Raw genomic sequence first — 25,058 nt, 5'->3', positions numbered from 1 at the left:
TTTTTTTTAAAAAGCGTTCTACCTGGATAAAACGATCACTTCATACTTAGATGCCTGAGTAGGACACCGTGGAAAACTGAAAAATGTACTCTGGCATCTATCTACTCCCCAGGAAATTATGCTCTTGATTTTTCCTTCAGCTTTTCATTAATGGATTTGAAGGAAGCATAAGTATAGGATCATTAGCCCCAGTAGAGGTTTCTAGTGATGTTTCTCCCAAAGAGGAACTGAGGCACATCAAAGACTGAAGGTCACCATACATAGGGCAGCGGTGGCCACAAGACCATGAGCCCTGCCACCAAACCTTGTCAACCCTCTCGGAATCTGTCAGAATCTCTCAGAGTCCTCCCAGGACTGCCAGAACATTCCGACTGGAGTCCCCATCCTGCCACTTCCTAATTGCTTTAGGTTAAACAAGACACTTACATTCTCCGGCCTCAATTTCGTATCTGTAAGACCGGGTTGATTAAGGTCTGCTCTGCTATCCACACATGAATGGTTTTGTTTTGTTTTTCCTTTTTAATGTTTATTTATTTATTTTTGAGAGAGAGAGAGAGAGAGAGAGAGAGAGATAGAGAGATAGAGAGAGAGCAGGGGAGGGGCAGGGAGACAGGGAGACAGAATCCCAAGCAGGCTCCATACTGTCAGTGCAGAGCCTGATGTGGGGCTCGAACCCACAAACCGTGAGACCATGACCTGAGCCAAAACCAAGAGTCTGGCACTTAGCCAACTGAGCCACCCAGGTGTCCCTCCACATACAAATGTTTTCACAGTCAAAGAAAGTAATTTCAGTGAGAGCAGCCTGAAAAATTTTAAAGCAATATCGAAATGGAGATATTCTTATGAAGTATTTATTGTTCCCTCCTTTATCTTATTCATTGTCATTGCCAAACACCTGTTGTCACAATCTCGTGTGCCCAGAAAATACTTGTAAGAGAATACACAGAACTACTGTTTTGTGTGGACTGTGGACAGACGGGTATTCTAACACTCCACCCCACCAGCCTCTCCTCAAAGCCATGATGGTTTTTTCTTGGCATCTGCCATTAACAATTAAATCATGTGCTTCTTTAAATCAAATCATTTCCTTTCAAATCATCTCCCCGAACCTCAAAAACAAACAAAACGTCTCCGCCAAAACAAAACATGGAATTTTGGACACTGGAAACTATTAAAACTAGTCTCCTTTTCAGACTGTTTCTACCACTGAACAAATTTACCATTTCATAGGGTATCGTTCAAGATTTTAGACAAATTAGCGTCACAAGTTTATTCTCCTATAAGGATCAAATAGGACTCCAAATTCTGCCTCACAAAATTGGCAGTTTAAAGAATGTGACAAAATCAAACATTCTTAGATTCAAGAATTAGTTCTTGAATTCCTCAGAAAAACAAACATGAGTTTAATGGGCTATCAACATTTCCCAAGTATATTATGTTAATCTGGCTTTTTAAATGTATCGACCTAGAGGGAAATGCCCTGGGGAAGAGCCCTAAAATACATACTCTAATGAAGTTTTCTTCTTAAAATGTCAGGTGTTTTTTTCTTTAAAAAAAAATATCTATTTTGAGAGACAGAGAGAGCAGGGGAGGGGCAGAGAGAGAGAGGGAGAGAGAGAATCCCAAGCAGGCTCCGGACTGTCAGCACAGAGCTGGATGTGGGGCTTAAAGTCACAAACCAAATCGTGAGATCATGACCTGAGCTGAAACCAACAGCTGGACACTTAACTGACTGAGCCACCCAGGTGCCCCAAAATGTCAGTTTAAAAAAATATATTTTTAACATTTATTTTTTAGAGATAGAGTGAGACTGAGCACGAGTGGGGAAGGGGCAGAGAGAGGGGGAGACACAGAATCTGAAGCAGGCTCCAGGCTCTGAGGTGTCAGCACAGAGCCGGACGTGGGGCTCGAACCCACGAACCATGAAATTATGACCGGAGCCGAAGTCGGATGCTTAACTGACTGAGCCACCCAGGTGCCCCAAATGTCAGTTTTTTTTTTTAAAACATACTTTGAATACTTTCATACCTGTCAGAGGACTGGTCCGTCTAATACAAGATAGACTTCTAAGGGTCACAAAATTACCCAGGATTGGCTGTAACCTCTTCTCCAGCCCTGCTTCTCGAGGATCTCACTGCTATTTTCACACAACTCACCCACCAGTAATCAACACTGTTTTCACTGAAACACAGGGAAGCAAACCCAAGTTAACAATGGACCCCCTAACCTTTGAGGGGCCAACGAGGAAGCCCTGTGGCACAGCAGGTGCACGCCAGATGCTGCGGAAGTCAAGCTGCCTGACATTTCTGGGAACAGACAGTACAGTCTTCTGGCTCCTCTCTTTAGAGGACAAGACCGGTAAGAGAGGAGAGGCTCCCCCAAGCTAAGTTCTGAGAGCTGAGCTGCAAGGGCACCTGAAGAGGAAGAAAAGCTGGAGGCAAAGCAAGCAGAGATGCGGACCAGGAAGTGCACCCGGGGTACCTTCTGGGAAGAGGCACAGACCCAGGGTAATGAGGAAAGAGCGGCCGTGACCTCGAGATCCGTACATGGACGACAGAGGCCCCCAATTACGTGAAGGACAAAGCAGCATGCCAGTGGCCAGCCCCCAGCAGGTGGTCGGCAAACAGTCGTAATTACTGGAATCACAGGACCAGACCCCTTGTGAAGTCCAGGCAGCAAGCCGGGGACAAACCAGTGCCAGGAGAGCCAGCAGCAGCGTCTGCACTGATCTCAAAAACAAAGACAGGGACGCCTGGGTGGCTCAGTCGGTTAAGCGTCCGACTTTGGCTCAGGTCATGATCTCACGGTTTGTGAGTTCAAGCCCCGCGTTGGGCTCTGTTGTTGACAACTCAGAGCCTGGATCCTGCTTCAGATCCTGTGTCTCCGTCTCTCTCTGCCCCTCCCCCGATCATGCTCTGTCTCTCTCTCTCTCAAAAATGAATAAATGTTAAAAAAAAAAAAACCAAAAAACTAAAAAAAAACAAAGCTAACACCCAGTATTGGTGGGATCATGAAAAAATGGTCCCTTGAATCTTAAAGTCCATTAACTGGCCTTAACCATCTCACGTGGTCAAAATGACTAATAAAACGTTCTCTGTGATTTCATCAGGTAATTTGGCTGTTTGCACGTCAAATCTTACGAGCTTCAAATCAGAGCTGATAATTTCAGGGGGAGAAAACAGTGCAACTCCATCCGTGTAAAAATGAGTTTGTGCAAAACACATCACAGAAGGAATTATTACCTTAGGCAGCAGACTTTGGGGGAATAATGAGAACATTCCCTGAACTGAGTGGGCAGGGCACATGTTGACCCACGCTAAGAAGCTCTTCAGACAAATGTCATTTTGCCTTGTGTTAGCAGGACACAGAGCAGTGTTTTCCTTCTGAGCCAAGCTAGGAGCACACACGTAGAAGCAGAGAACAAGGTACATTCTGTCATGGCGTCTTGGGCAGACACCGTCTGCTGGGGGTGCTGCTGGGGGACACAGTTGGGCGTCTAGGACCAGGGCCTCTTGAGGCACTGGAACAGCAGTGCTCTGGCCCCGAATGGAAGGAGGCCAAACTAGAAGACAGTCCCAGTTGCTAAAGTTTCTAGAAGGCACAACTGTCTCTGCCTTGGCATTTAATGGGAAATGGGCAGCAATGTGTTTGGGGAAAAGGTGGACCCCGTGGGCATCTAATGAGACCAACCATAGGAGTGAGCTCGATGTGTGAGAACACCAAGGATGTTTCTTTAGGAACACACAGCTCGGTTCTAGCTTGGCCTCATTTCACAGATGAGGAAGTGAGTGGGGGGGAGAGGGGGGGGTGGAGAAACTTGAAAACAAATAAATGGTCTCACCGTGTACCCCAACACACGCAGAGCACCACCTCCCAGAACACGCAGAGCAGATAAATAAGGGTGGGTGACTTTGTCCCGCTCTGAGACAGAAGGGAGGGTGGCTTTCAAAACCACCCTGCACACAAGCCAGCAGGAATTCAATTAAATTCACGGTGAGCTCACATACGTCCTTCAAGGTGTTAGGGCACAACCAGACTTTTTTTTCTTTTTTTTTTTTTGCTTCTAAGGAGAAACATAATGAAGCACGCCTAACCAAACTATGCCCTGATTCTCAGCCTCCCCCCCAACAGCTATACAAACATGAGCTATCCAGTGAGGGGCTCACTCCCAATGTCAGAACCCTGCCATTCGGCAGCAGTGGGAATCACTCGGATAGTCAGTAACCATCACGTCTATTAGAATTACTACTTACCGACAGAGGTATAAATAAGGCAGACCGTGGATGATACATGACTCTCAGGGCCCGGCTTCTTCCTTTTCTTTTTAAAAAGTTTTTTGAACACTTAATTCATTTTTGAGAGAGCGCAAACAGAAGAGGGTCAGAGAGAGAGGGAGACACAGAAACCGAAGCAGGCTCCAGGCTCCGAGGTGTCAGCGCAGAGCCTGATGCGGGGGTTGAACCCATGAACCACGAGATCATGACCTGGGCTGAAGTGGGACGCCTAACCGACTGAGCCACCCAGGGGCCCCAGGGTTCTTCCTTTTCAAGAAGACATGTTAGAATGGAAGTAAGGGTGACGTTGCTATAGGAATAATATTCAACCCACTCTAATTGTTTCAAGTACATCTTTTAGAAATGCAAAGTTCACCTGCTGCAAGCAGCTGTGAATCAGTCGTCTGTGGCACTTGACTGCTCTGAGGGTGCAGATGACCCAGGAGCCCTGAAGTGCGGGCCGTGTCTAACCCTGAGATCCACCAGAGCCCATGCTCAGAGCTGACACAGCAGGTTTTGAGGAGATTAAACAATCTGATCAACTTTGCTTTGCTTTCCAAACATGTCCGCGGACTGGTCTATGTCTCGGGCTTGCCTATGAGCTACGGCAATACCGTGGCTAAAAGACTACTCTTCCTTCGGTCTAAGAGTCACCTACCCTCATCTGTCTGCTCTGTGTGCACATGTGGGTTCAACAGGGAACTCAGTTCTTGAGTTCACGCCTTTCAAACCAGGTAGCAAGGGGGGAAAGGAGTCTCTGCAGGTTGTGATCATGTGTGCACTTTAAAAAGATAAAAACCAGGGGCGCCTGGGTGGCTCAGTCAGTTGAGCATCTGACTTTGGCTCAGGTCATGATCTCGCGGTCCCTGAGTTCGAGCCCCGCGTCGGGCTCTGTGCTGACAGCTCGGAGCCTGGAGCCTGTTTCAGATTCTGTGTCTCCCTCTCTCTCCACCCCTCCCCCGCTCACAGTCTCTCTCACTCTCAAAAAAAAAAAATATTAAAAAAATAAAATAACAATCACATCTGGGGTGCCTGGGTGGCTCAGTTGCCCCAGCATCTGACCTTGATTTCAGGTCAGGTCATGACCTCATGGGTGGCGAGGAGCCCCGTGTCGGGCTCTGCACGGACAGCGTGGAGCCTGCTTGGAATTCTGTGCCTCTCTCCCTCTCTGTCTGCCCCCTCCCTGCGCCCGCTCTCAAAATAAATAAAAACTTAAAAAAAAAATTTTTACATCACATCTGACGAGAAAGAAAAGAAGATTATAAATGTAAAGATTTGCACTAAGTGGTGCCTTTTCCTCAAAGCATCCACGAGGTTCACACAGCAGCTGTCATCACAGCTTTCCCTGTGAAGTAAGAACAGACTTGGGATACTGGACACCCTGAGGCAAAAACTGAAAATACTGAGCGATTAAAGAGAGGCCAGACATCTTCATTCTGAGTCCAATACATTGAGAAATTCCCTTGAGCAGTTACAAAATGCAAAGAACTGTATTTACGATACCTGTGTTTCCTTTCTTTTTTTTAATGTTTTACTTACTTTTGACAGAGAGAGAGAGAGAGAGAGAGAGAGAGAGAGAGACAGAGCATGAGAGGGGGAGGGGCAGAGAGAGAGGGAGACCCAGAACCCGAAGCAGGCTCCAGGCTCCGAGCTGTCGGCACGGAGCCCGACGCGGGGCTCGAACTCACGGACCACGAGATCATGACCTGAGCCGAAGTCAGACGCTCCACCGACTGAGCCACCCACGCACCCCAATACCTGTGTTTCTTTTAACAACAAAAGCTTCCCTAAGTCACAGCTTGGTCACTCGGGAGCGGGGTTGAAGTGGGGATTTGGGTAGGTCAGAAAAGAATTTCCTTAAAGCAGGTTACCAGCAAGGCCATGATACAGGGAATGGCTATTTTACTTGACTTCCTCGACCCATTGAAATGCTTGTTTGTAACGAACTGAAATACCAATCACAAATGCCATTTATAGCCACAGCCTCTAGAGCTTAGTCATTATCTTATGGCTGAACCCGTGAGAACTGGGGCTGGAGGACCCCGGCCCCCACAGCCCCCTGTGTCCCCCAGAAGCACAGCCGGTGTCTGGGGTCCGGCTAACCACGCATGTGTGGGGAGGTGAAGGAGCACAGAACTGGGGCTCTTCCCTACAGTGCTCCCTGCCCCGTACACACCTGGAAGGACCTCACACTCCCATGTACGGCAGCCACTCGGCTTGTCACTCAAGCCTCAGGGTGGGCGGGCTTCGGGTTCGGGCTGTGGCATTCACGGTAGGCCAGCCCAGAGTAACCCCTCTTACGCCATGGTGCCCCAGGGCCTAGGAGTCCCCATTTAAGCCCACCGAGGGGCTCTGTGGGGGGTCCTCCCCCGGCTCCCCCCACCCCATCCCCGCAAGTCTGTCTTCATGTCCGGGGGGTCTTTTGGGCAGTTCTCACTCTTCTTCAGTGCAACACACAGCTTGCGTTTGAGCGACCGCCATGCCTCAGAGCCACGCTGCCCAGCTTCTCCTGTTCTCAGCCAGGCTGCAGGCCAGACGGTAAGAGCACATTCAGGAACCGACGCGGCTCCCTCTTGCCGGCCCAGTGAAGCGCAACCACCGTCGAAGCCCTCTGCCTCCACCTTTCCGCCTCTTGTGTGCCACTGGCCGATGCTGCCTGTTCACCTGCCACCAGTCGATGCCGCTGCGAGTCCCCTCTCCCTCTGCACGCTTTGGCCCACACTGGCCTCCCCCTCGGAACCCCGTAGCCCCACACGATTCAGCGGTTAGCTCTCCGTGAGTCTTTACGTGTGCGTCTCCCCCGCTAGACGGCAGGCCTTTTTTTAAGGTCAGGGATTATCCCTTTACAGTACTTTTTCTGTGTCCTCACGTGTCCTCATCTGTGCCCTCACAGGGTAGACAGGTTCTCAGCCAACCTTCCAGGGGTTAGAACCCCCAAAGCTTAGAGCTGGAGGAAGGTCTTCTTCAGCCCCTTCACTGTTATCGAGAGGAAACGACTCAGCTCTGGAGAAATTATCAGTGAATTTTTGTTGCCAGTGACTTGGCAGAAGAGACCCCAGGCTGCCCGCCCCCAGTCCACGGATCGATGCTTTTGTGCCTCTTATACCGGCCGCCCTTCACTTAAGCCCCGGGGCTTATTTTTTTAAAGCTCCCTAAAATACACCTCTAAGCAACATTTACTTCGTTTATGTAGGGTTGTTCAGTATATCAGAAAATAAAAACTCCCCCTAAAAATAATGCATGATCTTCACTTTTCACTCAATCAGGCCGTACTTTTCCTTCTTCTTTTTTAAAGTTGTTTTATTTATTTATTTTGAGGTGGGGCCGGGGGAGGGGGGGGGCACAGAGAGAGAATCCCAAGCAGGCCTCGTGCTGTCAGCTTAGAGCCCGACGCGGGGCTCGAACTCATGAACTGTGAGATCATGACCTGAGCCGAAGTCAAGACTTGGGACGCTTAAGCGACTGAGCCACCCGGGCACCCCAAGGCTGTACTTTTCTAATATGAATTCAGTCTGATATCACAACAATCGAACTAGACAACTCCATTCCCTGGCTCCCGAGGGAAAAATCCGTCCCTTGAACCCCGGCTATGAGGGGACGCTGCTGTGCGGCCCTCCTGCCCTTGGCTGGTGCTGTACTGAGGAGGGGACAGAGCAGGATGGCCGAAGAAACTCTCCAGACACCCCCGACCCCCGCCAGCCAGGGGGAACAGGACGCAGCCTCACCAGGAGGAGGCGACTGCCAGCATGAATCGACACACAACACGTAGTTGTGAGAGACATGAGAGCAGGAACCTGAACGTACAAGTTCAGGTGCCAGTGTGACGTTTCAGCCTCATCCAGATTACCTTTGCAAATGACAGGTGGGCAGCCCGAGTTGCTGGAAGAACAAATGTGGGTGTAGGTCATGTTCCAGAAACTACCATCGGCGGTGTGCTGCCTTTTTTTCCCCCTTTGTTAATGTAGTTTTGCTCTTTCCACCTTCGTTGGGTCGATTTTTAAACGGAAGATGCACTGCAGACAGAGTAGCAGAGGCGGGAGGGAGGATGGGCCCGGCCGAGCGGATGACAGATTGCGTGTCCACACACGGGTGCTCCTCCCTGCTGTTTAGGGGCGTGAAAGCGTGGGCCTCATCTGCACCCCCTCCTGAGCGGTGCATCTGTGCAGGCTCCCCGTGGGCGAGCTCGTGTCCCGACCCCTGGGTGGCAGGTAGGTGGTGACGTGGGGTCTCCTCTCCCAGCTCAGAACTCGGGGAGGCCCTCTGACAGGGAGGCAACCTCGCCGGACCACCTTTAATTAACTTAATCCCCTAACCACAGCCTTTAAATAATTGAGCTCCTTGGTAACCAGTGTCCAAACATTTAAAGAATTTTAGCTACGAGAATGCTTTAACCTTTAAATTCTAGTTTCAAACATTCCACTTTGCCTCCTGGTAAGTCACAAGCTGGTGGGGGTAGGGGGGAGGCTTGGACAAAATTCGGTGTTTGGGAATAGAGAGGGCACCTTAGATCATCCAAGAGTAGCTGGGAGCCGTGTTATTCAAATGACATCATTCCAAATGGTAATTACGGCAAACTTAAAAACAAGCAGAAGTGAAAATTACTCAGGTAGTTTTCCGGGTCCCATGATAACTTTGCCCTCTGTCACAAACTGTAAATACTCTTATTTGAAGGTGATCGACCTCCTAAAATTCTGAGATTGATTCCTCGTGGGAAAAAAAAGTATGTTTTTCTTATTTACTTTCTAAAAACAGAAAAGACCTACACTGATTTCTTGGTAATTTATTTAATGTTAGGTGCATCTAAAAACCGCACTGGAGAAGATATTTATTTATTGCTGTTCTCTGGACTATACAGAATATAAATTTTAAATTGAACTATTATGTCAGATACTAAATATCCTGTTGTTAAAATTTTAAGAAAAATATGAAGCAAATCTTCCTGTCCCGCTCTCCCAGTTTTCCATATGGCCCTATATAATATTAAATTAGAAAATAATATTACAGTTTAGAGACTGTTTCTTAGCTGGGAAGTTCAAGTATTTAAACTATTGTTAAATGAATTAATCAAATGGCAACTTGGTCGAGAGAATTCACATGCTTCACCTGCAATACCTTCTCTCTATTCTCTACCTATGGACATGCTATTTCTCAAGGCCAAGTTCAGGTATCACCCCTCAAAAGCTTTCTTCAAGTCTGAGTCACTGAATGACACACAGATGTGATGTGAAATCACAGCACGCGGCTCCAGTGCAAGGACGGCCCTGGGGACGCCACATCAGAGTGAGTGCAGCCACGTGTGGACCCCGAACACTTCAGCAGGGACCTCAAGTCTGACAGGCCCATGACTGAGCTCCAGTCCTACCCCAAACCTGCTCCTTCCCCGGCCTTCTCTGTCTCCAGGCAGGGTTCAGATCAAAAACCTTGGGGTCATTCTTGATTATTCTTTTTCAACACCGCACATCCAATCTATGGGCAAATCCTGTTGGTTCCGCCATCCATTTGTGTCTGAGATCTGACCACCTCTCACCACCTACTTCCTCCGCCTGCTCTAAGCATCTGGGATATTGGAAATGTCCTGCTTTACGCCCTCGGCTTCCTCTCTTGCCTTCCTCCACCAGCCTGAGTGAACTCGGTAGAACAATCGGTCAGATCACGTTACCCTTGTGCCCAAACACAAGGGGGTGATATCTGAACTTGGCCAGGGCTTTCCACCTCGCTCAGAGAAAAGCCCAAAGCTTTGCAGCGGCCTGGGACACCCTCCCCCGTGTGCCCGCTTCCCTTCTCCTTGACCTGGTCACGCGCTGTCTGACTCAGCACCAGCCATGAGGGCTTTCTCGCAGCGCCTCCGATACGGGGATTGTGTTCTAGAACAGTTCCCCAGGTAGCTGAATGATGCACTATCACCTCCTCTGGTTCTTGACTCAATGCCATTTACTCAGTGAGGCCTTTTGTGACTTCCTTATCAGAGACCACAGTCCTGGACACCCCCCCCCCCCCCCCGCAACACACACCCAAGTCTCCCTATCTCCTTGGCTTCCTTCTCTCTGTTGGAGGGGATGCTGCTCCTTAGCAATCTATCCCCACACAACGTGCTGTGCGTTTTACTCCACTCAGTGTACATCCTGCACCTCTTTCACTCCTCACACAAAACATAACACTTCTGACACCTCTGGTCGCCGTATGCGTGGATGGTTTTTTTCTCCACGACAAGCAATTCTGCACGACAGCAGCTGGTGTCCTGTGAGTCAGTCCCATTCCGACCCCGTCTACTTGGAGATGGCATCAGATCCCACAGGTGAAGGGCTCAGTCCTGCAGAGCTGTCCTCACTTCCGAAGTCAAGTCCAGCTGGCAGCTGTACTTCTGACTTATCGGCTATAAATCAGAGTTCCCACGATCCCTTCCTCAGGGTCAATTTGCTAGAAGGGCTCACAGAGCAAACAGTCCGTTCACTAGGTCACCGGTTCCTCATTTTATGACTCAGGAACAGCCAGATGGAGAGATACATGGGGCGAGCTGGGAGGGTCCCAAGGCAGGAGCTTCTTGTCTCTGTGGACTTGGGGTGTGTCCCCCTCCTAGCGTGGATGTGTTCACCAACCTAGAAGCTCCCTGAATCTCGTGCTATTGGGATATTTATGGAGGTGTCCTCACAATGGCATGACAGATCATTAGCTCCATTTCTAGCTTCTCCCCTCTCTGGATGATGGGGGTGGGGCTGAAAATTCCAAGCTTCTGATCATGGCTTGGTCTTTCTTGATGACCAGCCCCCATCCCTAGAGCACACGCAGAGCTGCCTTCTGGAACAAAAGATTCTCCCAGTGCTCTAATCAGGAATTTACAAAGCTTTTAGGAGCTCTGTGCCAGGAACCTGGGGCAGAGACCAATATACATTTTCCATTATCTCACACTTAATCATCTTATTTACAGGATCTCCTTCCTCCTACTAGACAGACATCCAGTTAGGCAAGATCCCCAAGTGCCTGGATCAGTACCTGGTAAACTTAAGTGCTCAATAAACATTTGCTCACGAATGCATGCCTTTCTCCTCGCTTTGGATCACTTAGAGTCTTCCACAGTGCAGTGAGTAGACACGAGGCACTCAGATACAACTTTTTATATAAATAACTGTAGGAGGTCATTTAAGCAATGTGGGCCTCTGTTTCCTTATCAAGACAATGACAATATATCTGAGGTCTCTTGAAAATGAGTAACATCTTTAGAAATCTCCTTGCTTTACAGAAGAGCAAACAGACTCAGACAAGGGAAGAAACGTGCCTTCCTTTGCCTTTAATGAGGACCTACTGAGTGCTAGGGATGCCACAACGTGAGGCCAAGACAGCGCTCATTCTCAAGACCACCCTTGCGGGAAGAGAGATGTGAAAACAAATAATTCCGTCCAAGGTGTTAAGTGCTGTACCAGAAGAAGGGGATAGTCCAACATCAGGCAGGACACAAGATGCTGTGGGAACCAGAGAGGAGAAAGAGCAGGAACAAATGGGGTACACGTCTGGGAAGACGGGGAGCACAGCCAGCTTCTGTGCAGCCCCCAGGCCTGTGTGTGCCCAGCTTAGGATGCCACACTCAGGGTGGCACTCTTCTCTTCTCCGGGACACGGGTGCCTCTCCTGTCTCCCCTCCTCAGTGCGCGCCTTTGGTCTAAAGGTCTCCTTCGAACTGTGCTGCAGACTCGAACCAGAGCCTGAATAAACCTCAAGAGGCTTCCACGAAGCCGAGCAGAGAGGGGGCGAAGGCACCACCTTGAGTAAGTAGCTTAATTTGGGTCTCCATGCCGCTCTAAGCACGAATAGGGGATGGGCACTTATAACTGACCCTCCAGTCCTTATTTTTCTTTTGCAACTGAAGTATAATTAACACGCAACGCTGCATTACTTTCAGGTATACAACACGGTGTTTGACAAGTCTGTATTTCAATACTTCTTTTTTTTTATGTTTTATTTTATTTGTTTTTGAGAGTGCGCAAGACCGGAAGGGGCAGAGAGAGGGGGACAGAGGATCCGAAGCAGGATCTGTGCTAACAGCAGAGTCCCACGCAGGGCACAAACTCATGAACCGCGAGATCATGACCTGAGCCAAAGGCAGATGCCCAACCGACTGAGCCACGCAGGTGCCCCTCAGTTCTTTTTTTTTTTTTTTTTTTTTTTTTTTGAGGTGCTGTCCAGTGTTTTTTTTTTTATTTTTTTTCAATATATGAAGTTTATTGTCAAATTGGTTTCCATACAACACCCAGTGCTCATCCCAAAAGGTGCCCTCCTCAATACCCATCACCCACCCTCCCCTCCCTCCCACCCCCCATCAACCCTCAGTTTGTTCTCAGTTTTTAAGAGTCTCTTATGCTTTGGTTCTCTCCCACTCTAACCTCTTTTTTTTTTTTTTCCTTCCCCTCCTCCATGGGTTTCTGTTAAGTTTCTCAGGATCCACCTAAGAGTGAAACCATATGGTATCTGTCTTTCTCTGTATGGCTTATTTCACTTAGCATCACACTCTCCAGTTCCATCCACGTTGCTACAAAGGGCCATATTTCATTCTTTCTCATTGCCACGTAGTACTCCATTGTGTATATAAACCACAATTTCTTTATCCATTCATCAGTTGATGGACATTTAGGCTCTTTCCGTAATTTGGCCATTGTTGAAAATGCTGCTATAAACATTGGGGTACAAGTGCCCCTATGCATCAGCACTCCCGTATCCCTTGGGTAAATTCCTAGCAGTGCTATTGCTGGGTCATAGGGTAGGTCTATTTTTAACTTTTTGAGGAACCTCCACAGTTTTCCAGAGTGGCTGTACCAATCTGCATTCCCACCAACAGTGCAAGAGGGTTCCCGTTTCTCCACATCCTCTCCAGGTGCCCCTCAGTTCTTATTGCTAATATGCAATCCACTGACCACACTCGGAGAAATAAAAACTAGCATTTTTTTTAATTGTGTGTTTTTGTTTCTTCTGCTCAGCACCCACAAACTGTGCTTATATTGACTTTACATTACCTGGGTCACTGAGTCCCTGGGGAGCTTTCTGCCCAAACCTCACCACCGGGTACCATAACTAAATCTACAAAGGCTTCAGAGTTAGGGCTCTCATCTCACAAAGCAAGTCAACTTGAGCCAGAGCACCCAAAGCAAACAGAACCTGACAGGGAATCAAGCAGGTAGTAGCCAATGAGGAAACACGGCCAATGTCAGACACAGCCCAGTTAATCTCTTTGATTTAAGAACCTATTCTGTTTCACAGATTAAAGAACGGAAACACAAGTACAATCAGAAAATACAAGACTGCTGGGTCTGCTTCACACCCAGGGAGAGAATCACGGTCCTTCCGGTTCTACTTCCTCTGTGCCTCCAAATCCCCCTCCGCCTCATTCTTCACTTTGACCTTCGGTCAGGGGCACGGCCCTGCGATGGAGTGGCCACCAACTCTGAAGGCAAGGAATCCACCCAGAATGAATAAAGAAGTCAGAGCACAAACTGAGCCTAGGAGACAGAAGCATCACAGAAGTCTAGAGGACACCCCCAAAGTTGTCTGCCTTTTGAGAAGGAGACAACCCTTAGCTCCCACCGGTAACAGACAAGGTGATCATGGCACAGTCAGCAGGGAAGAGAAGGACTTCAGCAGTTCATGGATTTGGCTACAGTTGAGACCGAGTGAGGTTTCTTGAGAATAAAATCTAGCACAGTGCAATTCTATGCCAAAGAGAGGGTACGGTATAAACGGTTTCTCTGTCCCGGAAACCAGCTTGCGGGAAGTCGGACCACATGAAATCGCCGTATGGGTCAAAACAATGAAGCGATTTCACATGCTCCAACTTCAGAGTCCTCTTCTGTGCTAGAGACAACAGATGGTCTCCCCACCCTCAGCAGTCCAACGTGCGGTGCATGAAACAACTTGTCCTGAAAGGCACCAGATTTCCCACTGGGTTACCGGTACAAGAGAAAATGCTATCTGGACTAGATTTACAGTTATGTCATAAAAGCAAACGCATGCTTTCTTTCAAGTTATTACCATTTATAATGGCAACAGGATGTTCCGAGTGCCATAAAATAGGCATAGATAATAGCAAATGTATAGTTTTGGGGGAAAAAAACCCCTTCAAAATGCTAAAGAAGCGATGTTTCAGAGACAGGGATGGGCTTACACACGAGTATTAGTAAATACTAATACATACTCTTTGACCATGAGTGGGTGGAAATATTTCTAGGATTTATGACGCATTTCTCTGCCTTCCTAAATAGAGGCAGGTTGAAGTATTATTCCTGATCATTCAGGGGTACCGATTATTACAATGTATCCTAAAATAATGGTGTCTTATTCATGCATATGGAGTTGTTGGCATGTCATACATGGCAAAGACATAAAAATTCTGTTCCTTGTGTTCCTATATTTGGTTTTTTGTTTCTTTGTTTTAGCACAACAACAACCAAAAACCACAACAGTACTTCTGTATTACCTTACTAGGGCTACCATAAAAAAGTACCACAGATTGGGCGGGTTAAACAACAGAAATTCATTTTCTCATGGTTCTGGAGGCTAGAAGTTCAAGATCAAGGTACTGGCAGGCTTGGAATCTTCCGAGGTCTCTCTCCTTAACTTGCAGATGGCACCTTCTCATCGGGTCCTCATTTTAACTTAATCACTTCTTATTTTTTAGATTTTTTTTTTTTAATTTTTTTTTAACGTTTATTTGTTTTTTGAGACAGAGAGAGACAGAGCATGAACAGGGGAGGGACAGAGAGAGAGGGAGACACAGAATCGGAAGCAGGCTCCAGGCTCTGAGCCATCAGCCCAGAGCCCAACGCGGGGCTCGAACTCACGGACTTCGAGATCGTGACCTGAGCTGAAGTCGGACGCTTAACCGACTGAGCCACCCAGGCGCCCCGTTTTTTTTTTTGTTTTTTTTTTTTAATGTTATGTATTTTTGAAAGAGAGAGCACAAGCAGAGGAGGGGCAGAGAGAGAGGGAGACAGAGGATCCAAAGCAGGTTCTGTACTGTCAGTGCAAAACCTGATGTGGGGCTCGAACTCACGTACCTCAAGATCATGACCTGAGCTGAAGTCCGAGCTCAATGGTCTGGGCCACCCAGGCACCCCATTAGTCACTTCTTTAAAGGCTCTATCTCCAAATGCATAGTCACATTCTGAAGTATAAGGATTAGGACTTCACCATTCGAATTTTGGAGACACATTCAGCCCATAACAAGCCCCTATGCCTAGACACTATGCAAATATCAAGCTCTTAACCCAGACACATCTGGACTCAAAGCAAGGCCACTACTAGTTTTGTGACCTAGCTAAGGTCCCTGAACCTAAATTTTACTTTCAGCCTCTTTTAAACTGAGGATAATGACCCCTACACCTCATTAGCTCTTTGAGATAGGGGTACACATAAAGTGTTCAATAAAAATTTGTTTTTAATAATATTGCTTTGGGGTGCCTGGGTGGCTCAGTCGGTTGAGTGACCGACTTCGGCTCAGGTCATGATCTCACGGTTTGTGAGTTCGAGCCCCGCGTCGGGCCCTGTGCTGACAGCTCAGAGCCTGGAGCCTGCTTCTGATTCTGTGTCTCCCTCTCTCTCTGCCCCTCCCCCATTCATGCTCTGTCTCTCTCTGTCTCAGAAATAAACATTTAAAAAAATTTAAAAAAATAATATTGCTTTATTTTTCTGATGTTTAAAGTATTTGTCTTTTTGTGACCTTTTGCTTAGGCTTGCTTATCGCTGTACGTTTCCTTCTTCAATCCACTAGGGGCTTTGAAGCCAGAAAATTAAATTTGTTAGAATTAAACATAAAGGCTCCAAATCAAGACCAAAGGCTCTCCTGCACATAAAGACCACAGACTTCAGCATGTGGGATTTCAGATCTCTCTTCCAGGTCAATAGTTTGCTTGGTTGTTTCTGGGGGAATTCCTTTCCTCATTGGCATTTCTGTTCCAGATAGAATATAGTATTTACCAAGCATGTTAGATAAGGCAATTCCAATGTGAGGTGTGGCTTTGTCACCATTCCAAATTTTAAAAAAAGGGCAGTGGTGTCACAGATTTGACCAAAATCTAGTGACATTCTACAATAAACAATCATTTGTTTTGGAAATGGTTGGAATGGTAGCTACTAATCTAAATGCTGCATACCACAGTGCAAAGAAGTCTCAGATGCTAAACTGTCTTCTGGAAAGTTTTCCCAAAGGAAATACAGCTCTTAGAACTCCTCTGACTTAAGAGTTCCTTTTAAGGCTTATTCTAAAGCTGGGTTCGGCCAACTCTTTCTGCAAATGGCCAAGCTGTAAATAGTTGAGGTTTGGGGGCCACATGGCTCCTGTCACAAACCTGCCATTGCAGCGGGAAAACAGTGATAAATGATACCAAACAAATGGCTGTACGCCAACTCAAAGTTTGTATGGGTGCTGAAATTTGGTTCTTGTAAAACGTCAACGTGTCAGGAAACATGACTTTTCTTTTGATTTCTTTTTAGCCAGCTGAAAAGACGAAGACCATTCTTAGCATGGGCCGCGTAAAAAGAGGCAGTGGGTCAGATTTGGCCCAGAAGCTGCAATTTGCCCACTGCTGTTAGATTCTAAAAGCTCAACCTGTATTTGTTGTTAACCATAACCCAGTTTTCCTAGTGAAAATCGTTTGAAGGCTAAGGGTCAACCTGGAACCCCTGTTTCCTTCTCCCATGTTCTCTTCCTGAAAACGACCAATGCCATAGCAGCTGTAAAGGCCACTGTAAAACAAACCAAATTAGCTTCCTTTTCTGAGCACTTTATTTATTTATTTATTTATTTATTTAGAAGTTTATTTATTTAGGGGCACCTGGGTGGCTCAGTCAGTTAAGCGTCTTGAGTCTTGGTTTCAGCTCAGATCATGATCTCACGGTTTGTGGGCTCAGGCCCCACATGGGGCCCCGTGCTGACAGTGTGGAGCCTGCCTGGGATTCTCTCTCTTCCTTTCTCTCTGCCCCTCCCCCCACTGGCTCTCTCTGTCTGTCTCTCTCAAAAATAAATAAACTTAAAATTAAAAAAAAATAATAAAGTGTATTTTTTTAGTTTGAGAGAGAGAGAGAGAGAGAGAGTGCCAACAGGAGAGGGGCAGAGAGAAAGAGGGAGAGAATCTCAAGCAGGCTCTATGCTATCAGGGTGGAGCCAGGCGTGGGGCTTGAACCCACCAACTGCAAAATCATGACCTGAGCTGAAACCAAGAGTTGGATGCTTACCTGACTGAGCTACCCAGGTGCTCCCCTGTTCTGAGCACTTTATTTTTTATTTTTATTTTTTTTATTTTAAATGTTTATTTATTTTTGAGACAGAGAGAGACAGAGCATGAATGGGGGAGGGTCAGAGAGAGAGGGAGACACAGAATCTGAAGCAGGCTCTAGGCTCTGAGTTGTCAGCACAGAGCCTGACGCGGGGCTCGAACTCACAAACCATGAGATCATGACCTGAGCTGAAGTCGGACGCTTAACCGACTGAGCCACCCGGGCACCCCTGTTCTGAGCACTTTAAATAAAAGTTTCAAAACCTCTCTTCATAAACAGGGATAAGGCAGCGTCATGATGCAAGGCCCCATGCTTACAACTGACAGCAACAGGGACTGAGCTATCATCCAGACCCCTATTTACAACACAGCAAAAAAGTGACAGCCTTACAGTCATATGCACACAAAACTGTACTTTTACCAAACATCTGCATGATATAACCTTGCTCAGGGGGATGAATAAAGAAGTCACCTTACAGTAAACTGACATGTTCTTAATTATTTCTTCCTTCCCAAGCGTTCCTTACTCCTCGGGGGAAAAAAAAAAAAATTCACGGTATAAAAGTTATATGGGAAATGCCTCAGTCTATAACGCCTCCTTTTATTTTTCTACAGCCCTTCCCTCTGAAAAGGTAAACGTGTACCACAGTTTCCCCTTCCACTCTCATACGGTTCCCACGCAGGTGTTGCTGCATTTTTTTTTAAACAAGGAAAAGTAAAGAGACGTTCAGTTGTTTGAAATAATTCCCAGAGTCCGTGGCAGAGCAGACTGCAGATCATCCCTGAATCACCAACCTAAGTCTTCTTCCCGAGAGACCACCAAGCTCCTTGCATAAACTGGAAGCCCGGACTTTGTGAGAAGCAAAAGTTCTGCCGTAGACACATCCCGTTCCTGTATCAAGGTGATGACCAGGAGAACAGCAACTTTGTAATCCCCACCGTTACCATTCTAGGCAAGCTAGGGTTGGCTGTACTGACTGGGTGACAATAAGCTCAGGGATTTGCCACCTACAGTGCGAGAGGAGTTAACCCAGCGAACAAACCACGGCCACAGCATGTCCGGAAGACAGGCACGAACCATAACTCCAATTCGAGTTGTCTAGTATTTTTCTAGAACATATTTTTCTAGTAATGAAGTATACTGGCTTCAGCCGACCAACTGTCTGACTTCCGGCCACGAGACCAGTGTTTTGCTACCACGTGGAGCATCAAAATGTGTCAGATACCGGGTCGACACAAAACCGGGAGAAGAGTAGCTTTGATTCAGGGAATTCTGAAGTTTGCTGGAACCCTATCTGAATTAATGAAGTCAACTCTATCGAGGACAAGAATTCATTGATTTGCTAATGTTACGAACTGAGAGGCACCTTTTTCATCTAGTTTATCCTTAAGTGCCCCTTGCACCGGATTTCCTAAATGAACTCTTGTTTTGCATGAATACAGACTTTCTTAGGAACTACAATGTAATCTGAATACCAATAATAAGACATCTATCCCCACCTTTTTTCTTATTTAAACAGGAACTGCATTTTTCCTAATTAAAAAAAAAAAAAAGAGGAGGAGACAGAATCTAGGAAATAAGTGTCTAATCGAGATGTAAACTCGTATTTTCTTGAGATTTAATTAGCTGCTTATGATGAGGTTATACATGAGCTGTGCCAGTCATAGAAAATCCCAGCCAGTAAAAGCAAATGCATTCTTTTCCTCGCAACATTGTTCTTAAACTGTTCTACTCTTAAAATACCATTACTTAGAAGTTACTGAAAGTGATAAACTCTTCCCAATGTTCACTCAACACCGTGACCCAGTTGTAGACTTTCTGTAACCCAGTGGAAAGAGTTCTGCAGAGAATGAATATTCTCCATTCAGAACAAATAAATGTACTGCAAAGGAAAAGCACGGTGACCTCTAAATGTTCCCAGAAAGGGACCCAGCTAAAGACAACGGAAGCGACACTTGGGGACATATAGCTAAAGAGTGGTGTTGGCAAAGGTGAAAAGTAAGAGAATACGTCTTGTTTAGGGCTAAGTTTTTAACGTATCACAATACAAGCTAGAATTCTGTTTACTACAGTTTAGAAATTCACCTCAGACTTCTAAACCATTGCTTTACAGGATCTTGGTGGAAAGTGTACTATTTACTATTACTCAGTACCACTTATTACTAAAACAATCAACTGGGTTTAGCCCAAGGGGATTATATACAAATAAACCCTGGGAAGTGTCGAAGGGGTGGAGTGATGTAAGAGGTGGCTCCACAAGAAGTTGATTCACCTGCTCCGGAGGTGGGGGCAGGGGCGGGTCCAGTATCCCGGCAGGGATCACTCCAGGCCCAGATTCTAGGACTACACTGGGAAGTAGTAAGTGTGTGCCCTTGTGCACGCCAAGATGGATTGTTCAAAGATTGGATCTCGTGGAGAAAAGGGGGACTTCGCTGAGCATTCTTTGGGATACTTTCCAGGGTTCAAACATCAATTTATAAATACCTCCAACCAAGCGTGTGTGCCCCACTTAGCCGCTGGGAAAAATGCAGCCTTCATTCACCTAATCCGGCAGAGTAAGGGCGCCCTGGGGCACTCGCCGGCCTCGGCTTTCACCCGAGGACGCTCTTCCATTCGTGAGCGTCCTGTTGGGTGAGTAGTGCGGGGTGGGGGGAGTCTCTGCGAAGTTGAAGGGTGGCCTCGCACACCTAAAGTTGAAAAAAACTGCTGAATCAGGGTGCCCCCATTTTGCCGGATCCTAGGCAATCGGATGCTCCCTTCCCTCACCCCTCCTCCTACTCCGAAAAGAAACCGGATCCGCCTGTCCGCTCGGAGGTCACCTGCGAAGAGCAGAGTGATGTCACTCGGCTACCCCCACAACCTCCCCCCAAACGGCAAAAAGCCGAGAAATCTATGCATCACCCAAAGAGAGGGCACCCTCCGGAAGGTGACCCTCCAGCGCGGCCTCGGCCCTGCGGGACGGGGTCAGGACGAAGGTGAGCGCCTTCGGAGCAGTGGACAGTTTCCAGCATCCCCAAGCCTCGCCGCGCGGCGGCCGGGATGCTCCGGATTCCTACCGGACAGTCTGGTGCAGGGCACCGCGAAAAAAACAGGACGCAGCCCGCGAAGCCCCCGCAGCCACCCGGGCCGAAGGCTTCGGGGACCACTTCCCAGGAGTTACGGGAGGCAACACCCAGGGCGTGTTCCGCGGCCACGGCACCGGCTTCCGGCTCCGCCGGGTGTGCGCGCCGCGGGAGGGCCCGGGACGCCGGGGCGCGGGCGGCGGGCGGGGAGGGGGCAGGGGGGTGGCCGCGGCGGCTGGCCCCTACCTGTGGTGGAGAGCACGGTGCTGGCGAAGAAGAGCGCGGAGGTGAAGTCCCAGTTCCAGTTGCCCGAGGCGTTGCTGAGCACCGACACGCCGTAGTTGCTGGCCTCCAGCACGCGGCCCAGGAACTGCTCGAGCTGCTGCTCCGACAGGCACTCGTGCTCCTCCAGGAAGCGCCGCTTCAGCTTGCGCAGCTCCTGGCGCAGCAGGTCCTCGTAGGGCAGCTCCACCGACGAGAAGACCACGGCGCCGAAGACCAGGTAGAGCAGGTAGCCGAGCACCAGGAAGCCGAAGCACCAGGCCGAGCGGTGCCGCTCCACCAGGCGCACGCACGAGCTGCCGGCCAGGGACTGCAGCATCTTCCCCCGCCGCCGCCGCCGCCGCCGCCGCCAAAGCCGCCACAGCCGAGGCCCACGCCGCAGACCGGCCCAAGCGCGGCCCGCCGCCCCGCCGCCCCTCGGCCCCGCCCAGGCCCCGCCCCAGGCAGCCCGGGCCCCGCCCCCGGCCCCGCCCCCGGCCCGCAGCCCACTCCCCCACGCGCGCCCTCCGCGCTCCCCGGCAGCGCCGTGTGCCTGCGATTGGCTCGCCCGGGAGTCGTTTTGCTTCCTTCTTTTCCTGTTCCCTTGCACTGTAAGAGGCCCCGATGATGTGGCGCTGACGTGGCTGGCGGCTCAGGTAACCCGCGAGTCGGCCGAGACCGCGAGGCAAACTTGGCTGGAGCGCCGGGGCTGGGCGCGCGGCCCCGGGGCCCCCGCCCTTCGCGTGGTCCCGCTGGCCGGGCGCTGGCGCGCAGACCCCTGAACTGCCGCCGCGGCCACCCGCTGCGTCCTCCCCCCTTGGGTAACCAAACCTGAGCGGACCGCGGGCGGGGTGTGACAGCGTGTGCGCGTGTTGCGTGGGACCGTGCGCTGCCTGTCCAGGCCTTCGGCCCCAGCTACAACTTGCTTGCCACCTATTTTTTGTTAATCAAAGCCTGCATTTCCAAGTAGCGAGCACTGGAATTCTTTCCTTCGTCTGCCTTATTGGTCCAAGCGAGGCTCGCAATCTGGTGCCAATGCTGATGGTGAAAATATCAGAACCTCAGGGTTGGAAGGCACTTTGGATCTTAGAAGTCTTTTTCCACCCACCCACCCACTCAACTCCTTACAAAAAGAATCCGAGAATTGAAGAGGGTTGGAAAAGTCACATTTCTGAACTCTTCCCTCTTTAAAACATAAAGAGGGGAAGAACGGTCCACAGAAGAAACTGAGCTTTCCCGAATGCTCTTTTTAAGGTGACAGGGTCAGTGAACCACTTTTTTTTAAAGCTGACGGTGGGTGAGAGTAAATATTGGCACACCCTCCTGGAAAGGCAAATTGGCAAATGCTTCTAGAGCCTTGAACATTTTCTGTACTCTGACTCCATGATCTGTCCTAAGAAAATAATCAGGCAAAGATTTATAGACAAGACTATTCATAAATAGTGTATATGTATATTATATATATGCAATACACGTGTATATATTATGAAATAATTAAGGGTCAAGAATAACCAAAATGTTCCAAATAGAGGAATGAATGAATTATGGTATCACTATAGCATGGATATTGTATAGCTATTAAAGATGTGTTTCAGGGTGCCTGGATGGCTCAGTCAGTTAAGCCTCCGACTCTTGATTTCAGCTCAGGTCGTGGTCTCATGGTTCATGGGATCAAGTCCTGCATCAGGCTCTGTGCTGACAGCATGGAGCCTGCTTGGGATTCTCTCTCTCCCTCTCTCTCTCTCTGCCCCTTCCCCACTCTCTTGCATGCATGTGCACTCTCTCTCTCTCTCTCTCAAAATAAACATAAAAAAGACGTGTTTGAAAACCATTGAAGCATAAGCAAGTGTATGTATTGAATATATACAGTCTTATGTATAGAATCTCCAGTAGGTAAATTAGCTCCCAACAGCTGTCTTTGGTTGATAGTGGAGAACATAAGTGACTTTTATTTCTTGTACATTTTTATGGTTTTCTGATTTTCTGCAGAAATGTTTTTTTTCTATGTAGTTGATCTGTGAGGCGGATGCAGTTCTATTTTATAAGACAAAATACAAATATTTTCCATATTTGAGTCTCTCCCAGCTGAACCTGGCCTAACTCATGAGATACAAGAACATGGTTGCTGTTTTCAGCTGTTAAGTTTTGAGATAGCTTTTTATGCACTGATAGGTGCCTGGAACAGCGTGCATCTGGATTATGCTGAACTTTACAAATCATCTTTAGAAGTTTTCTTCGGATAAATTTGTCATTGTCTGCCATATTTCACTTCTCTGACTTAGACTCTACCTTGGTTCCATATTACAGCTAGTCCAGGGATACCAAATACTTGCAAATCGTATGTTACCCTCAGGCTATCGGTAGAAATTGGAAATACCATGTGAGCGGTCTGGTGGGGACCAGGTCTTGCTGCACGGGGTGAGATGTGTTGAGTGAAGCCTGGAGATGGGAGTGGGCTGGGGAGTGCGGGTATTTCTGTGATTTTTGGCTCTCAGAGTTGACCCAAATCATGAGAATCAAGGCTGGCTGTCTCCCATCTTCTTCTTGGCCCACTGCTCTGGACACACGATTCACCTGTCTTCAGGGTAGTTAGCAATCTCAGCAATGTCAATCAAGACTAGGACTTTTGTCGACTAGCTACATCCCTCCTGTGACCATGCGAGCTGGAGCTGAGATCCCTGACGCCCTACCCCCACCTCAGCATGGCAGAGGACATTGCAAGCATTTCTCAGGGGGGAAAAAAGGAATATGGAGGAAAACTCAGAGGAGAGGGTAGAGATTCACAAGAGGGGAGAAGAGTGGGATGGGAGGGGTGCAGTGGGCGAGAGAAGCAGTGAGGTGCTTTCTGCCGGGTGTTCACATTAATTAACATAATTTGGAGACAATTTGACTAAGCTTTGTGAGAAACAAACCTTGCACTAGGCAGAGCCTTGCAAGTTAATCTGACACGGAGCTCATGATGTAAATGATCACCGTTGTGCTATATGATAATTAGGCATAAATGGCAAGCAGTTCCTGTAAATAGGTTTTATTCTCTCAACAGGTTGAGACAATGAGAACTATTTATAGACAGGGTAGCTCTCTAGGAAAGTGTTTCACTTACAAAAAGTGAAATTCACAAACACAGTGTTAGGGAAACCCAGCCAATCAGCAACACGTACACAATATTAGCATTTATGATTCCTTTTCTGGGTTTATACCCAAACGAATTGAAAGCAGGAACTCAAAGAGGCATTTATGCAGCCATGTTCACAGCATTATTCACAACAATCAAGGCGTGGAAGTACCCCGGTGTCCATCAACAGATGATGGATAAGCAAAAAGTAGTATAAATTCACAATGGAATATGTTTCAGTCTTAAGAAAGAATGAAATTCTGGGGCACCTGGGTGGCTCAGTCGGTCAAGCATCCGACTTCGACTCAGGTCATGATCTCGCGGTTCGTGAGTTCGAGCCCCACGTGTGGCTCTGTGCTCACAGCTCGGAGCCTGGAGCCTGCTTCGGATTCTGTGTCTCCCGCTTTCTCAGCCCTTCCCTGGCTTGTGCTCTGTTTCTCTCTCTCTTTCAAAAATAAATAAACATTAAAAAATTTTTTAAAAAGGAATGAAATTCTGACACATGCTACAATATAAATGAGCTTGAGAAGACCTACGTTAAGTGAAATAAGCCAATCACAGAAGGGTAAAAACTATATGATTCCACGGTAAGAAATCTAGAGGAGTCAAATTCACAGAGGCAGAAAGTAGAAGGAATTATATTTGCCAGGGGCTGGGAAGAAAGGGGAACCAGGGAGTTGGTGTTTAGTAGGAACAGAGTTTAGTTTTGCAGGGTGAAAAAATACTGGAGACGATGGTCATTCTTGCACAGTAATGGGAATGTGCTTAATGCAGCTGAATTGCACACTTTTACCATAATTTAAAAAAATGTTAGCATGGGGGTGCCTGGGTAGCTCGGTTGGTTAAGTGTCCAACTCTTAATTTCGGCTCAGGTTTTGATCTCAAGGTTTGTGAGATCGAGCCCCATATTGGGCTCTGCACTGACGGTGTAGAACCCGCTTCAGATTCTGTCTCTCCCTCTTTCTCTCTGCCCTTCTCCCGTGAGCTCTCTCTCTCTCTCAAAAATAAATAAACATTTAAAAAAAAAATGTTAGCATTTGGGTTGACAGTAGGAATGTGGTCATTAAGAGTGGGTTGAAGCTGTCCCACC

At 47.9% G+C, this 25,058-nt stretch overlaps 1 protein-coding gene across 1 annotated transcript in view; it reads right to left on the bottom strand.

Moving 5' to 3' along the window:
* KCNK1 (potassium two pore domain channel subfamily K member 1) overlaps window positions 1-21,278 on the bottom strand; it is a 52,508-nt gene extending 31,230 nt beyond the window's left edge. Inside the window, exon 1 of the mRNA XM_019418987.2 lies at window positions 20,839-21,278. Coding sequence (XP_019274532.1) covers window positions 20,839-21,193 — 355 coding nt within the window. The 5' untranslated portion in view covers window positions 21,194-21,278. The remainder of the gene's footprint in view (window positions 1-20,838) is intronic.
* Window positions 21,279-25,058: the final 3,780 nt, after the last annotated feature.

Source organism: Panthera pardus, unplaced genomic scaffold, assembly GCF_024362965.1.
Source record: "Panthera pardus isolate Hobbes unplaced genomic scaffold, ASM2436296v1 HiC_scaffold_22, whole genome shotgun sequence".
Classification (NCBI taxonomy): Eukaryota; Metazoa; Chordata; class Mammalia; order Carnivora; family Felidae; genus Panthera; species Panthera pardus.
Note: the sequence above shows the minus strand (reverse complement) of the source record. Positions and strands in the feature narration are given on the sequence as shown.